The following is a 17,443-nucleotide window of genomic DNA, read 5'->3' as shown; positions in this document are numbered from 1 at the left end:
CCCCATTCCCAACAATTTGACTGCTAAATTCAGAGATGGCCCTTTGCTGTCTAAAGCTCTGTATCACTATTTCTAGTGTTTCTTCTCAATCATTTCTCACCCACAAAACCCTTCATCTTAAACTGCATTAGGACCTCCCCATCAATAATTTTTCACACACGTTCTACCCCAGCAGTCAATCTATACATTGCAAATATCACTTCAATGAATAGGAACTGGTTTCTTCTAGGACTCCTGTGTGCAAGATTCTACTTCATTTACTCCAAAATACCATTTGTTCCTTTTTGAAATTAATCAAACCATCCCAAATGACATAACCATGATCTTTTTATTTACAGACTGATATCAGATAATTTCAAAGCACTACTACAGAATAAATCACTAAATACAAGGACACTACACAGAAGAGATAAGTAATAAAAGGAAACTACCATTAATGTTATTAGTAAGTAACTGAGGTTCCAAGTCTTAAACTGAGAGAAGCACACAGCTGAAAATATTTGCTGGCCTATTAATGCTAAGATATCACCTCACACCAGTCAGAATGGCCATCATTCAAAAATCCAAAAATGACAAATGCTGGAGAGGCTGTGGAGAAAGGGGAACCCTCCTACACTGCTGGTGGGAATGCAGTTTGGTGCAGCCACTATGGAAAACAGTGTGGAGATTCCTCAAAAGACTAGGAACAGACTTACCATATGACCCAGGAATCCCACTCCTGGGCTTGTACCCAGAAGGAAATCTACTTCAGGATGACACCTGCACCCCAATGTTCATAGCAGCACTATTTACAATAGCCAAAACATGGAAATAACCTAAATGTCCATCAACAGGTGACTGGATAAAGAAGTGGTATATTTATACAATGGAATACTACTCAGCCATAAAAACCGACAACATAATGCCATTTGCAGCAACATGGATGATCCTAGAGAATGTCATTCTAAGTGAAGTAAGCCAGAAAGAGAAAGAAAAATACCATATGAGATCGCTCATATGTGGAATCTAAAAAACAAAAACAAACAAAAACAAAGCATAAATACAGGACAGAAATAGACTCATGGACAGAGAATACAGACTTGTGGTTACGGGGGGAGGGTAGAGGGTGGGAAGGGATAGACTGGGATTTCAAAATTGTAGAATAGATAAACAAGATTACACTGTATAGCACAGGGAAATATACACAAAATGTTATGATAAATCACAGAGAAAAAAATGTGACAATGAGTGTGTATATGCCCATGAATGACTGAAAAATTGTGCTGAACACTGGAATTTGACACAACACTGTAAAATGATTATGAATCAATAAAAAATGTAAAAAAAAAAAAGGCTAAGATATTTGTTAAAAGCATTTTGAGCATTTAAACCTGTTCTGACTAGTTCAGAAACTGTTTCACCAAATCTAAACACCCAGTCATCATCCTATTGCTATGATATCCTTGGCTAGCACAATACATTGCAAATTTGGATTATCTCTCCTGGAAAAGAAAATTACAGTAATTACTACCATAGTACATTTCTTCCCAGGCTCAGATTGGAACAAGTCTGTCCTAAGTCACAGGCAATAACACACAAAACACAAATGGCAGGTTCTATGTAAAAGGAAAAGCACTAAAATCTCAGTGCTTGGGGTTCACGTTATGAGTTTAGTGCTTGCTTTGAATCAGCCTAAAATTTGGGGAGCTTACTTGCAAAGTGAGACTCTAACAGCTGCTATAGCAGGTCCAAAAACTGGAGAAAATTCCAAAGATTACCAACTGATGATGAGGTGTTTCAGAATATTAAAGCTTTTCCTGGATAAATATTCCAAGAAAGAGTAAAAGATATGAAATAGCTTATGTGTATGTAAGAATCACATACAAGCTAAGAAATGAAGTGCTAGACTCTAAAACAGCCAAGCAGATGAAATCATATCTGGTATTAAATCTATTAGATAATATTTATTCTAATAGTCAAGATTCTCTTTAATCTTCTTTTAATCTTTATGATTTCCAAAAGTGTGAATTTATAACATTTTCCCTTTAAAAGGAACTGTACTTTCCTCCATCTTAAATATGTGATACAGTACTTATTTCATTATGTCTTTCTAATTTACTTTAATATAGAAAAATAGAATTTTACCCCTTGTAACTCAATTGATACTAAACTCTGGGAATGCCAAAAATGAAAAGCAAAAAAAAAAACTTACCTTCAGAGAATCCACTAAATCATCAACTAAGAAGAGGCGTCTGAGTTCTTTTATTGTGCAGTTCACATGACCAAGAGCAGAATTACTGTATTTCTGAACCAACTCCTCAGATATAGCAACTTCAGATTCCAAGTATGCCCTAGAAAACAAAATACACTGTCACTGACTGGAGTGATTTTCCCTGGATGTCTGTCAATCAGCCATTATATATCTGTAAAAGAAAACATTAATATTTTACTATAGAAATCTACTCTTTCCAAATTAAGCACAATGTAAAAATTCACCAAGCATGGAGTATTTATTTCATTTATACATGGATATAGAAACCAAGCATACACTTTGAAGTCGGACATATCTGAGCTTGAATCTTAATCTCTGCCACTTACCTGGCTGTGTAACTTCTGGAAGTTAGTCATCACTCTAAACTTCAGTTTCCTCATTTATAATACAGAGATTATCATGAGATTTCAATAAGTAAAGTGCTTAACACAATCAGGCACAAAGAAGCACTCAATAAATGGTAGTTGTTATGGATTTGTTTTTTTCAAGTTGACATAATGTTATCTTATCAAGTATTCCTAACAAAAACCCTAGTCATTTCCAAATACTACACTCTTTCAGCCTAATCTTTAGGGGAAACTACCCAATAAATCAAGCCCCAGATTGTGAAATGGCTGCCAAAAATATGAAGGCAATCTCAGTAAAACACAACAGTTACTGTCCACTTAGATGCCCCAATCCATTCTGAGATAGCTGGAACTGTCAAATTTAAGAAGATAACTGTAGTGGGAGAGGGGGAAGTCAAGTCTGCAGGAATGCAAGGAATTGCTTCATTAGTTATTATTTCAACGAAACCATTTTATCTTGGCAGAGCAGAACCCAATCAGAAGTGCTAAGTATTCTCTTATCTGTTGGAAGTGGCTCCTTACCCAGTCCCTTCTCATCAGCTCCCTACGTCTGTGGACACTAGTTACACTGGAAGTAACTGTCCTCTTTGATAACTCCTTGTCTCAAAGTTTCAACCCCTGCAGTACGCCCCATGTCTCCTTGTTTTTATTCACTGTGCCTTTACTCCAAACCAGTCTCTAGCCTGTCTGTATCCATCCCTTCAGCCAGTGCCAGGTCAGTTTTATCTGAGCTACTCTAGATCGTGCTGTTTAGATTGAACTCGGGCAGGAACCAGAACTGCTACTACCTAGCTATGTAACCTGGCAAAAGCAACCAGCTTCTCTGGGTCATGGCCAATCGTACCAAGTTAGAGAAATAGACTTTTTAAATCCATTCAGACTCAAACATTCTGTGATTCTATGGTTCCAACTGTACACAACAGCCCTCCTAAATCTTTCCAACCTTACTTCCCAATACTATGTTGTAGCTCAAAATTGAGCCATTCATCAAATATTTTTTTTAATCCTTAATGCCTTTATTTCTCACACTGTTTTCCCAATCCCCAGTGCTCTCCTCACACCTCTGGTGACAGCATATCCAGTCAGCCAGCCCCATCTCAAATCCCACCTCTTCCAACCCTACTATGTAACTCTAACAATACTTTCTTTTGTATTATTCTTAAGTAATTACCATATCCAGCCCTTAAATATAGACGTGTATATTCGCAGATTTTTTCTACTAGAGTATAAACTGTTAAGGACTAGGAACACATCTTTACTAGTACAATGGTCTACCATAAGACAATTATTTATTAGCCAACAAATATCAAGTTGTTATTATCAAGTTACAAATGGTCAAAGATTCACATCCACCCCTTAAGTCAGCAGTAGTTTATTCATGCAGCTTTAAGAAATACAGAAAGGCGACTGATACAACTTTACTTGGTATTCTGCTTCTTTGTACCACTGCTTTTGTCCTTGCTGAAGACGCCTGGCCAGCAGGCACAAAGGCAGCACTCTCCATCAGTGACACCCTGTGGGTATTTACATTCATTCAACCAGCATTTGTGTGATATTAATGCAATTCCAGCACTGTCATCACTCTTCCAATGACCGCAGGTACTACATATGAAATATGATACCAACTTCACTAGCATGACTGGAGAACTTGGAAAAATGTCCAAAAGGCGTATTAAACTGCATGTTAGCTGAATTTACTTTATAATGATTATGAAAGGCCTTTGAGCCAAGGATAGTGTTTCTAAGGGAATAAATAATAAAGAAGTCATTAGTTTTTTTCCAAAAGTCTTTAAAATCAAACATGTAAAATTTATAACTAGAATTGTTGGCTTGACAATGTTTTTATGTATTTTAGTATAACCAAAATCATATTCCTTTATGATTTGTGGCATGATATAACTGCCATTTTGAAGCTGCAATTTCAGGTTAATGAATTCGAAGTTTGTTTCCCCCTCTGTAAAATGGAGTAATATCTATCTTATAGAGTTGTCATGAAAACTGGGAGCCTGAAATTAGGGTAATAGTGGTGTTAACCGATAGAAACTGACAAGTTTGAGATAAAAGATTCATTAAAAGACATGGCGAATTAGTGGCTGTCAGGGGCTAGGTGGGGAGTGACTGCTTTAGGGTACAAAGTGTCTTTTGGGTGTGATGAACATTCTGGAATGAGATGGCAATGGTTGTACAATTCTGTGAATATACTGAAAAACCACTGAATTTTATAGTATGTGAATTATACATATCTGAATTTTTAAAGCAGGGTGGGGAATGTGCTGATTATGAAGTGAGGTCAGAAGACCCAAGGTGAGGTGTGTCCATCGCACTAGCAATTAGATAGACAATGCTAGAGCGTGCTTGTCAAAATAAAGGAAGAAGATGACAGTTTGGAGACAAGGAGATGCTAAAATTAAGGAGCATTCCAAAGGATAATACAAAAGTAATGCATTAGGGAATGAGAAGAAAAAACTAGATAGGGAAAGAATGGTAAGAAAAGACAAAGACATGAAGAGAAAGAGTAATAGAAAAACACAAAAATACTGCCAGTAAGAAAAGTATTTCTAGTATCAGACAGTATATAAAAGCAATAAAGAAAATGTAACTCTCACCAATCCCAACCATGTTAAAAAAATACAGCTTTCATAAAAGTCAAATTAGATAACCAATACCTCCTTCCAATAAATAAATAAATTTTACTAACAAGTACTAGAGTTAGGCTAATGATACATAAACCCAATCTTTTCTATCATAAGCCCTTGAAATGACTTTTAGGAAATCTCAAAAGCAGATGCTTTTGGTATAGCTTTTTAGCAAAAATTTGCAATCATCTTTAAGCAGTAAAAAAAAAAATGCATTCCTGTAACTCTACAGATAGTAGAATGAAATCTCAATACTAATCCTGTTTACAGTGTGCAAAGCCAACGTGTGCCTTGTTTTCTACACATCTCACCTGAATGGGTGGCCTTCATCAGATTTCTGGATAGCTTGGATCACACCCTTATATACCCTAAAGCTGATAGTCACGGAGAGCAGGGCCAAGGCAATATAGGCCGTTACACTCACAATGCTGAATACTGTCAATGAAAGCAGCAGGAATAAGCTGGAACCAAACACCACTCCAGTCTTCTTAATGTCTCTCCAGTAGAGGAGGTCAACAACTGAAAATTTAAAAAGACGAAATCTGAAATTAGAACATTATTTCACCCATTTGTATTTAGCACATTTACACTTACTCTATTTACAAACATAAAAAGTCCTCTAGATAAATTAAAACCAAAATTTAAGATTAACTTTATAAACGAAATTTTAAACCTACCCCAAACTGTATGTTAGTATAATACCTGAATCTGTTTGTATTTACCATAAAATGTTTTTCATTCAAATCTATTTCCTACATGTCCAAATCATCCTGGCTATACGATACTATTAAATCTCCCAAGCCCAGCATAGCAGACTTCTAATCCAAAACAAGAAGAGGTTTCTTAAAAATGACCTTGAGAGTTTTCCTCATCATAAGATGTGTGACACATATTCAAATAATATAAAAAAATCTTACCACACACTAAAATAAGATACCTCGGTGACATGAGAATGTATCTACAGAAAAATCACTAAATTCAAAACATGCTGAGAAATTAAAACTTTACTAGAAACTACACATGTAAGTTCTACAGCTCTGCTTTTAAGAGATTTCTGAGAAACTTAAAATCGTAAGCTAACCTGGCCATCATTAAAACAAGTTTCCTACAAAAGCAAAACAGAGGGAAACAGCCTTTAGATTACCTGAAAAGCTAGTAGATAATTACAGTTCCATAAAATGTAGGTGTCAAAGAAAAAAAGAAAAATTAAACTTGTTACACTGTTACATAATGTTTATTAATAGTAAGGAGCCGGACAAAGCCTAACCTAGCAAGTTTGCTCTTGGCCAATGGTCACAGGCCACTGTTGGGATCAAGTAACCAACGGCCTGTGGTCTCAAGATCAGGTCAACCCAAGGAGAATTCTGCAGTGTGCCAAAGGACTCTGGAATTCACAGGCTAAACATAATTCATCTCTTTCTGAATTGTGAACAGCCGGGGTAGGGAGCATGGACAGACTCTTGAGTACAATTGTAAACACTTGTAATTTTTAAGATGAAGAAGGTTAACAAAAGTATTTCTAGGGCTGCTTTGGTCTTGATTCCCCAAGTCCTCTAAGGTCTTTGACTTTCCTTTATTGTAAAGGGTATTTTTGTGGGGAAAATTATGTATGTGAACTGTAAAATGTTAGATATTATTATGAAGCTCTGAATTTCTATTAGTAAATATCACATGGTGTGCTGATTAAGATATTTAAATGCCCATCACAGTTTGTATCCACCACAGCAGGGGTTCAAATAATATTTATTATGTTTAGGGAACATTTATTCCATTCTCCTAAATACGATCTGATCTGAATGCTATTAATTGCACATCCTATATATGATGTTACAGCTTTGTTTGCAAACTGATTTCAACTATTTATTGAAGTTTTCCCCATCTCAAGTTTGCTCCAACTCTGCCTAAAACATCTACATCAGTTTTGTTCTATTCAACTAATTTCTACTACAGTACCAATATACTAGCCAACTGCGACCTAACCAGAACATAAAATAGTGTATCTATGCTATGAATAATAAGCATTGAATAAGCAATGCTAATATAATAGTCTTCTTATATTCAGCAAACACTGAGCTGATACTGTTCAAAAAACTCAACCTAGTAGAATGAATTAGAAAACCTGAAAATGGGGACATGACTTTTCTTCAAGTCCTGTCCAACTCTAAAACACTACAATTTTAGGAAGATAGTAAGACACATAAAAACAGTATCAATAAATTATAAATATCACACTATCATAAGAATTTAGAATAGAAACAACTGGAAGATATTTTAAAGGACTTTGTGAAAGACAGAAATTGAGCTGGGTCTTGAAGAACTGGTAAGGAATCTAGAAAACCTATAGGGACAGGTCTAATTATAAGTCTCTGCTACAACAGCTCTAATAACTAATGTAGCTTTCTTTCTTTCGTTCATTTTTTTTTTTTTTAAACAGGATACAGCAAGAGGGTAGGGGAAGCAGTGATAAAGATAGCCTTTGGTAACATTCTCCCCGGGAGGCTCCCCCTGGGCCCCACAACAGTGCTCATACAAGATAAAGCATTCAGACTCTGGAGTTGCATCACTTAGACTCAAACACTGGCTCCATAACACACTAGCTGTGTGACTTCAGACAAGTCACTAAATCCCTCTACACTTCAGCTTCTTCATCTATAAAATATGTGTAGAAACAAGAATGATCTTATTGAGATACTATGAGGATTAAGTAAGATAATGAATTCACAAAATTTTTTCATTAGTAAGATAATGAATATAATGTATTTAATATAGTAAGTAGCATATAATAAATTCTTAATAAATGTCAAGGTTGTTATTTTGTTATTATTATAAATACCACCACAATCACTATCACCTTTCTTATCCAGGTATTTAAATAATAAATATACAAAGAAAAAGAAAAGAAAGTCATGTCAACCCATTAGTAACTTTAAAGTTAGTAAGTTATATTGCTGTGTTTATATCACAAACATACTACTTTATAAAACACATGAAAGAGGACTTTAAAACCTAGTAATGCCCTATTCTGAGCAAGAGACTGTGCAAGTACTTCGTATACATTATCACTAACCACAACTCTATAAAGTATTTATTATCTGCATTCTAGACATAAGGCAACTGAGGCTTAGAAGTATTATTAAATAAATTGTGCAGGGTTACAGACTGAAATTCAGGTCTAAGCATGAAGGTCTCACTCTTCCCATCATACCACATATTGTATTTAAAGGAATTTATCAGTATTCAAGTTTGCTTTTTATCCTACTTGAGGATTCCAAAGAGTGTTTAAACCCCAATTTAAATAACTGAGAGGAGAGAAGCAATTAACTAACACCACTGGCAGAGTTACATACGTAGACCAATAAATTCCAGTAATATAGATTCAATAATAGGAGTAAATCATATGTTCTGTTTAAACTGCAAATTGTGGTTCCTAGAAGCCATCTAAATTGTCCTTCACTTTGAAAATAAATTAAAACTATAACTAAATAGCTACACACACGCACACACACACACACACACACACATCCAGGTAAGACAACAGAAATCAGTCACAATGCAAAACTGCAAATCTTCCTAATAATGTTAAATAAAAAACAAACTGAAAAGCTACACACTTTTTAAGCCTGAGAGATGTTTCAGAAATGTTTTCCAGGTTCTGATCTACATTCTCCACATATCCCTTTACTGCCTGAGTCAGTATCTACTGGGCACTTACATTATACTAAACATCGTAGACAACATTATCTCTTTCAATTATTAAAATCCTATGAAGCAGGCTTTCAGACAAGAAAGTGAGACTCAGCTCTTACATGACTGGACCCAGATCATTTAATTAATAAGTGGTAGAATGTGAATTTTTAACACAGGCTTCCTACTGATAAAACTCATACTCTTCATGTATGATGCCAAGTTAAAGACTTATTAGCACATTAAAATCCCTCAAAGTGTTACACATTTGCACATACAATGAATAAGCAGAGTATAAGCAGATAATTACTACATGTCAGATGAATCATAAAGGCCGAGAAGAAAGTCTAAGTAAAATTAACAAGATAGGTTAGTAAGGAACATGTAAATTTTAAACGTATATACTTCACCTACAGTTAAATCCAAAAAGGAAAAAAGAGATCTATTCCAGTATTTTTTGTTCTGTATTTTTCCACAGTAGAAGACTGTAATTAATCAAGTTGTTGAAATCATCTTTTAAAAACCATGTGAATCTGATTAAGTAAAATTAGGATATAAGTATGCAAAAGTTATGGCTTTAGGTAGCCATTAAAGACAGAGATAGAGATCTATATTGCCATAGAAACACAATTATAAATAAAAATGATGTTATAAAAATATTCATATAGTATAATCCCACTAAAATGTGTAACTATGAAGCCTGAAAGGATATCTAGTAAGTCGTTTTTATCCTTGGGTAGTAGAGTTATAGATGAGTTTAACTTGCTTCTCTATCCCTTTTATGCCACCCTAAATTGTCCCTTTCCAATGGCATTCATGAATTATCATCACACTTACCAAAAAGTGCACCCCTTTCTATTCCTGTTTGATACCACTAGACAATCTAATAACAAGAGTGCGGTTTTGGGAAGAGAATACCCTGTCTGCTAGCTTAATAAGTATTTAGATCCAGCTGATAGTAAAAAACTCTGTTGCTCTGGGCCAAATCAAGTTAATTTCTCCAAAGTTGATCATACAGGAAGAGTCATGTACGTATGGTCCAGCAGTATCCAGTGATTATAGCCTAAAAGAAATCTGTATGAAAGTACAGTAAACCATAACCTACTACTTCCCTTCCACCTATCATATGGTTCCTAGGAATGCGGTCTTTCCAATAAATGAAAGAACTCTGAACATCATACACGCAAGCCCACACATACTGTGTGAAAACACGTAAATAGCCATAGGAGAGTACTCAAAGCAGCTACCATGAGAGTCTTGAAGTAAGCCCTAGGAATGCTCTGGTGAAGCCTTAAAGTACTGAGGATGAACAAAGGTAAGAAAAGCCAAGAGAGATAGGTCAACTAGGTATTGATAAGCACACACAAGACAAAATTGATGTATCTTAAAAAAGGAAGATCTGAGAGGCAATCTACACTGTTACCAAAGTCACTGTGCAAAGTATAAAAGGATTTCAATCCTTTTTTGTAAGGAACTTTAGAGATTGTTACTGAAGCTGCAAGGCTGAAAAATACTAGTTTCTAACAAACAGGGTTGCCACTGTAATCGACATTCATCAATATTATAGTCTCACAGATTCTTTAAATTGGCTTTAATGAAAAAATTTTGGAAGATTAAGTTTATCCAGGATTGTCGATTCTCAATGAAGGGAGCCATAGTTTTATTAAAACTCTTTCTGAGAAATATATTCAAATACTGCTGCTTCTAATATCCATTCAAAGTTATACCCATTAGTTAACTTAGATGTCTGTTCAATCCTGATACCAAAATTGGGCAGAGACATCACAAGAAAACTATAGATCAAGATCCCTTATGAATATAGACACAATAATCCTCAACAAAGTACTAGCAAACTGAATCTAGCAACACATAAAAAGGACTACACAACATGGCCACGTGGCATTTATTCCAGGAATACAAGGTTGGTTCAACACATGAAAGCCAATCAATATAACACACCATATTAAAAGAAGTAAGGACAAAACCCCATACGATCATTACAACAGGCACAGAAGGAGCATCTAACAAAACCACAAAATCCAAGCCCCTTTCATTATAAAAACATTCAACAAAATAGGAATAGGAATAGAAGGGATACCTTCAAGCTAATAAAGGTTATCTACAAAAACCCCTAGAAATAACACCATACTAAATGGTTAAAGATTGAAAGATCTCCCCCTTAAGGCCAGGAAAAAGACAGGAATATCCCCTCTTTCAATTTCCAGTCAACATTGTCTGAGGTATGAGGCAGGGCAATTAGTCAAGAAAAAGAAATAGAAGCTACCTAGATTGTAAAAGAAGTTAAACTATCTCTATTTGCAAAGAACATGATCTTATACATGGAAAATTCTAATGAATCCACCAAAAAGCTACCAGAACTAATAAATGAATCCAGAAAGGTTGTAGGCTGTAAGATCAATTTACAAAAGTCAATTGTATTTCTATATTAACAATGAATAATCTGAAAATAAAGAAAATAATTCCATTTATAACAGCATCAAAAAGTTTAAAAAGAGTGAAAGACTTAGAAACAAAACTACAAAATATTGTTGGAAGAAATTAAAGACTTAATTTTAAATAAATGGAAAAACATCCCATCTTTATAGTTAGAAGGCATTATTGTCAAAATGGTAATACTCCTCAAATTTATCTACAGAGCAATCTCTATCAAAATCCTAGCTGCCTTTTAGCAAAAGTTGGCAAGCCAATTGTAGAATTCATAAGCAAATGAAAGAGATCCAGAATAGACAAAACATTTTTTAAAAAGAACAACAAAGTTGAAGACCTCACACTTCCCTTTTTCAAAACTTCCTACAAAGCTACAGTAATCAAACAGTTTGGTGGCTGCAAAGAGATGGACAGACAGAACAATGGAATAATACTGAGCGTAGGAATAAACTCTTACATTTATGGTCAACTGATTTTGACAAGGATGCTAAGGCAATTCAATGAGGGAAAGAACAGCTTTTCAACAAATGATGTTGGGACAACTGGATATCAAAATGCAAAAGAATGAAGTTGGACCCTCACCATACACCATATGTAAAAATTTACTCAAAATGGATTAAAGACCTAAAGAGTTTAAACTATAAAACTCTTAGAAGGAAAAAAAAAAAGGTATAAATCTTCATGACTTTGGATTAGGCATGGTTTCTTAGATATGACACAGCACAAAAGTAAAACAAACAACAACAAAAGACACACAAACACAAAAACAGATAAATTAGCCCTCATTAAAATTAAAAATTTTTGTGCTTTAAAGAACACTAGCAAAGTGAAAATTCAACCCACAGAACTGGAGAAAATGTTTACAAATAAACATCTGATAAAAGACTTGTATTCAGAAAATACTAGGAAAAAAACCTCTTACAACTCAACAATAAAAAGGCAAATCAGTTAAAAACAGGCAAAGAAACTGAATATAAATTTCTCCAAAGAATATATACGAATGGCCAGTAAGCAATGAAAAGATGTTCAACATCATTAGTCATTAGAGAAATGCACACCAAAGCCGTAGTATGATACCACTTCAGGATGGCTAAAATAATAAAAAAAAAATAGACAATAACAAATGCTGGCAAGCAGTGAAGACTGAATCCTCTTACATTGCTGATAGGAGTGTAAAATTCAGCCACTGTGAAAAATTGGCAATTCCTTAAAAAATTAAACATAAAGTTACCTAACAATTCCACTCCTTGGAATTTCTACCCCAAAGACCAGAAATTCTATGTCCACACAAAAATTTGTACAAAAGTGTTCACAACAGTATTATTCATAATAACGCAAAGAGGAACCAACCCAAATGTCCATCAACTGATGAACAGATAAACAAAATATCCATACAATGGGATATTACTGGATCATAAAAAGGAATGAAGTACTGATACATGCTACAACATGGATGAGTGTTGAAAACATTAAGCCAAGTGAAAGAAGCCAAACACAAAAGGTTATATGACTGTTTATATGAAGTATCTAGAATAGGCAAATTCTAGAGGCAGAAAGTAGATTTGTGGTTGCCAAGGACTGAGATGAGTGGAGATAAGGAGTGACTGGTGATGGATTTAAGATTTGGATAGGGGGTGGTGATGAAACTGTTCTCAAGTTAAATAATGGTGATGGCTGCACAATTCTGTAAATATACCAAAAAATCAATGAACTGCACATTTAATTAAAAAAATTAAAAACTAAAAAAAAATTGCTCATTTTAACATCTGTTTCTCTTTGTAAGATCCACAAAATAGCATATTCTCTTACTACTTACATCACCAGAGCTGAGGACAAAGCCTCAATCCAACTAAACTTTCAATATTACTGATTGATTAAATGAATGCACACTTTATGCCAGTTTAAGGCATGCACTAATTCTAATTTATTCAAAAAGTTTCTGTACTTTGGATTTAACATTTGTTTTTACTTAAACTACTCTCAGATATCTACACTTAATAATAAATATCAATGCTTTCAGATAATATATAAAACAGTAAATATTGCTAGACCCTAAAAGATTGAACGAATGCCTTTCCTATTCTGATTACCTGCTTCATTAATATCTGCTGCACTGTCTGAATGGTAGCTAGATTATTCTTAGGAATAGAAACATTTTAATTAAAAACTGTAATATTTTCAAATTAAAATAAAGGACATCCTTAAGAACTGTAGGGTCACTAAAATGCTAATTTTTTGAATCCTCTATAATCACTTTATTAGTTCTGTTTATGAGGGAAGAGTTTAATGGCCTCTTTATTCCTGAGAAACCAAAATTAACACAAAGGGCTTGTACATGGAAAGCTTAATCCTTTATAGTTCCTGACGTCTCCTTCTATACTGCAGAATAAAGTGTTAATCATGCAAGGCCACCTAGTTACGACCTCAACTTCATTCTTACATAAAATGTTCATGAAACATCCTTTTAAAGATCTGAAATTAATGTAACAGTGCTTTTTCTTATAACAGGGGAGAATGCTTATGGATTACTAAAATAATGCTCAATTTAAATAAATTTTTGTCATTCAGAATAAAGTGACTTAATCCCTGCAGTGCTTCCCCACTTTCGTTTTCAAAAAAATGTGAAAAATCTTTACTTCGTTTTGTGCAATGCACAGATCAGTAGCATTTTTATCAAACTAAAATTTTAATTCAAAATAATTCAGTACTCTATGATCTTTAATGCAAAATAAAAACACCTGGCCCAATGCGGACTAAGAAGAGTTGCCTACATTTGGTAACCATAAACTCATCTGTCATAGCTAAAAATAGTGTCAGCCTTACATGCAGGAGTCATCCAATTACATTTTGCCTCAAATTAAATTCTTACTGAGGCTCTTCCTTGAATAGCCTGAAGTCAGGCTTCAGTTCTTAAATCTTTTGTCTGGGGCGGGATGGGGGGTGGACATTAAACTAGGGAGTCCTAACAGCACTGGGAGGACAAGAAATGGCTAGCAGGAAAACACGTACTTCTTAAAGCAAAAGCAAATGTTAAGTTCTCTAATAAAGTCAGATGAAGAATGAAAAAGGGAGAAAGGCAGTTAAAAACAAATAAATATAAAAAATATTACAATGAAATTAAACTTTTAGTTTTTTCACAACCATAATCTTTATATTAATAAATAATTATGTATTTATTAGGAATCACAATCCTTAAATTAAATTCTTCCCAAATGCCAGGAAATGTGCTAGAATTCAGAGTTGATCACGTATTACCACATAGTAAGCTTTTACCTCCATATAGTAATCATTTAACTGGCTAATAAATGACATGTGAGTGTCCACAAAAAGACCTGTGTGGAGTGGGAGTTTTAATTCTTTCAGCAAAGACAGAAGAGCTTGAGCCCTGTTTCTTTTTTCTATTTACCATCAGTATGATCCTGACTAAGATCACTTAACCTAGTTTCCCCACGTATAAAATTAGAAAACTTTAATTTTAATCACCTAACAAGTTAGCTGAAACTAAAAGATTTCTCCTATGGAGATGCTTGGTGAACTAAACACTAAATCCCAAGAGGCTAAGTTAAGCAGGGTAATCAAATATTAAATAAGCTCTTATTTTTTAAAAAGGTGAATTCAACTTTCTCTGAAAGCACTGCTAACTTGGTTTCAGTTAGCAAGTTTCAGGCTGATGGATACCTAGTACTGCTACAAAGTTTCAAATACTTGGCAAATCAGCACCTCTTTTGGCCATCTCTCCTCATGCTCTAGCTAGTTTTTGAAAGATATGCCACAATTTCAAGTCTTTGTCTCTTTCACCGCTGTATCTTCCCTGCCTTACTTCTGACAACATTACAGTGCAGTGACCATTTCAACCACCATACATCTAAGGAAGAAACATTTTACATAAAACTAGCAAAAAATTCTATACTTGCCCTTTTTATAACAATTTAGTAACCCCCTATTCTGAGCAAGGAATGGTGCAAATACTTTGCATACGTTGATCATTAATCACAACCCAATAAAGTATTATTTGCATTTTATACATAAGGCAACTGAGGCTTAGAAGTATTATTAAATAAATTGTGCAGGGTTACAGACTGAAATTCAGGTCTAAACATGAAGGTCTCACTCTTTCCATCATACCACATATTGTATTTAAAGGAATTTATCAGTATTTAAGTTTGCTTTTTATCCTACTTGAGGATTCCAAAGAGTGCTTCAACCCCAATTTAAATAATTGAGAGAGAAGCAAGTAACACCATGAGCAGAGTTACATATACAGACCAATAAATTTCAGTAATAAAGATTCAATAATGAGTAAATCATATGTTCTGTTTAAGTTGCAAAATTACAGTTCTTAGAAGCCATCTAAATTGTCCCTCACTTTGAAAATAATAAGTTAAAATTATATATATACATATATGTATATATATAATTTCCAGATAAGACAACACAAATCTACGACAATGCAAAACTGCTTATGTTCCTAATAATGTAGCATTTCAGAAGGTTAATGTTACCAGTGATGTTGGAGAATTACTCCAAAAGAGACTGACAGTCCAAGAGGCACTTCAAAAGAGAGTATCTGACCTCAAAATACTAAGATCATCCACCAGGAAAGTCATTAAAACCCTTGAACATTTTGTGTAAAAAGGCATTATATATGATCCAATGTGAAAATTCAACCATAAAAATGCCATTTTGTGTTACCAATTTTGTGGTAAAAACTACACAGTGAAAAGCCCCAAAACTTGATTCATCTCTGTTCATCCTAAGAACTTATGCACAGCTGTGATTATGACCTAAATTTTGTTAAGAATAAACTAGAACTTATTTTCATAACTGTTGGTTTTACATTTTAAGATAAAGTTTTAATCAAACCTTTTTCCCTCTTATTTGCTATGAAATTTGAGTTCACTTTAAGTGGTTGTTTCTTCTATATTAAGTATCATCAAATAGAAAATGTCTCAATACACTGCAGGAAGGTAAAAACTACCTATGGTTTTGCTCTCTTCTAAGGAAAATCCAAATTTCTCTGAGATAGAGAACAGTGAGGTTCAAGAAGCACCACATCAATTTACTTATTAATCAGTTCATAGTTTTCAATACTTTTAATCCCACATTCTATTTCCAGCTTTATTAGAAAATAAAAAAATAGCAGAAAATAATTCTAACTTCCCCCTTCCAACTTTACTTCTGGTTGGCATCCACACATTACAAGAAATAGGCATCAAACTTTAGAAATAGTAAATTGCTGCCAAAAATCCTATTTTCTCCTAATAAAAACTAAATGGAAAATATACTGTTCTGTAACTCTAGGTATCTGAAAAGCTTAGTAAACTGTAACTGGGGAGGGGGGAAACTCAGAGAAAATTACTAGTTCAAAAAGAATGAGCTTCACTAGTAGATAAACTAGTTATATTTCTCTAACTTTACATACCTGTGGCACACACTCAATATAAATCCTCAATGAATAAATGGCTAATAGTATAGATTTCAATGAAACAAGGTAAAGTATTCACATCACTGACCAGAATAATCTATTTTAATTTTAATTATTTAAGTGGAAAAAATACACAAATGAGTGTATACAGCTATAAACTAACAACAGCTATTCTTCTGGAAAATTTTATGGAAAATTAGAGTTTTAGCAAATCTGTAATCTGAGTAGTAATTCCTAAATCTATCTCAATTCTCAACTCTTAACAATAGAGTTGGAGGAGTATCATTAATAATTTATCATTAATAATTTTTAATCTTTAAATTGCTTTGAGTGCCTTAAGTAAATGCTACATAGACTGTTAAGATAGTGGTGATAATAGTATTGAGGAGACACAATAGTATTTTAGTGTCTATCAATACCATTCACCTAAAAGGTGACTGAATTAAAAAATGTGAAAGCCATGAAGCAGATTTAAAGAGATATATTTACACATTATATGCACATGAACACATATCCAGTAACATAAAAGTGAACATTATCCATGATAAAGCAGAGAAACAAAGAGAAAATCTGGTCTTAGAATACTGCTCCAAAGATGCAAAGAGAAGGACTGGCTAAATTAAATAGCATCCTTGGGCCTAAATTCTAGCAA

The 17,443-nt window shown here is 34.0% G+C and overlaps 1 protein-coding gene across 5 annotated transcripts in view; it reads right to left on the bottom strand.

Moving 5' to 3' along the window:
- RTN4 (reticulon 4) overlaps nucleotides 1–17,443 on the bottom strand; it is a 72,484-nt gene that overhangs the window by 9,876 nt on the left and 45,165 nt on the right. For all 5 annotated transcript variants that reach the window (XM_031675655.2, XM_031675656.2, XM_031675657.2 and 2 more), the window contains 2 exons: nucleotides 5,546–5,753; nucleotides 2,192–2,330 (listed from right to left, as the gene is read on the bottom strand). In XM_031675655.2, coding sequence (XP_031531515.2) covers nucleotides 2,192–2,330; nucleotides 5,546–5,753 — 347 coding nt within the window. The remainder of the gene's footprint in view (nucleotides 1–2,191; nucleotides 2,331–5,545; nucleotides 5,754–17,443) is intronic.

Source organism: Vicugna pacos, chromosome 15 (genome assembly GCF_048564905.1).
Source record: "Vicugna pacos chromosome 15, VicPac4, whole genome shotgun sequence".
NCBI lineage: Eukaryota > Metazoa > Chordata > Mammalia > Artiodactyla > Camelidae > Vicugna > Vicugna pacos.
The sequence above is the reverse complement of the archived record's forward strand: the minus strand, read 5'-3'. Positions and strand labels throughout refer to the sequence as shown.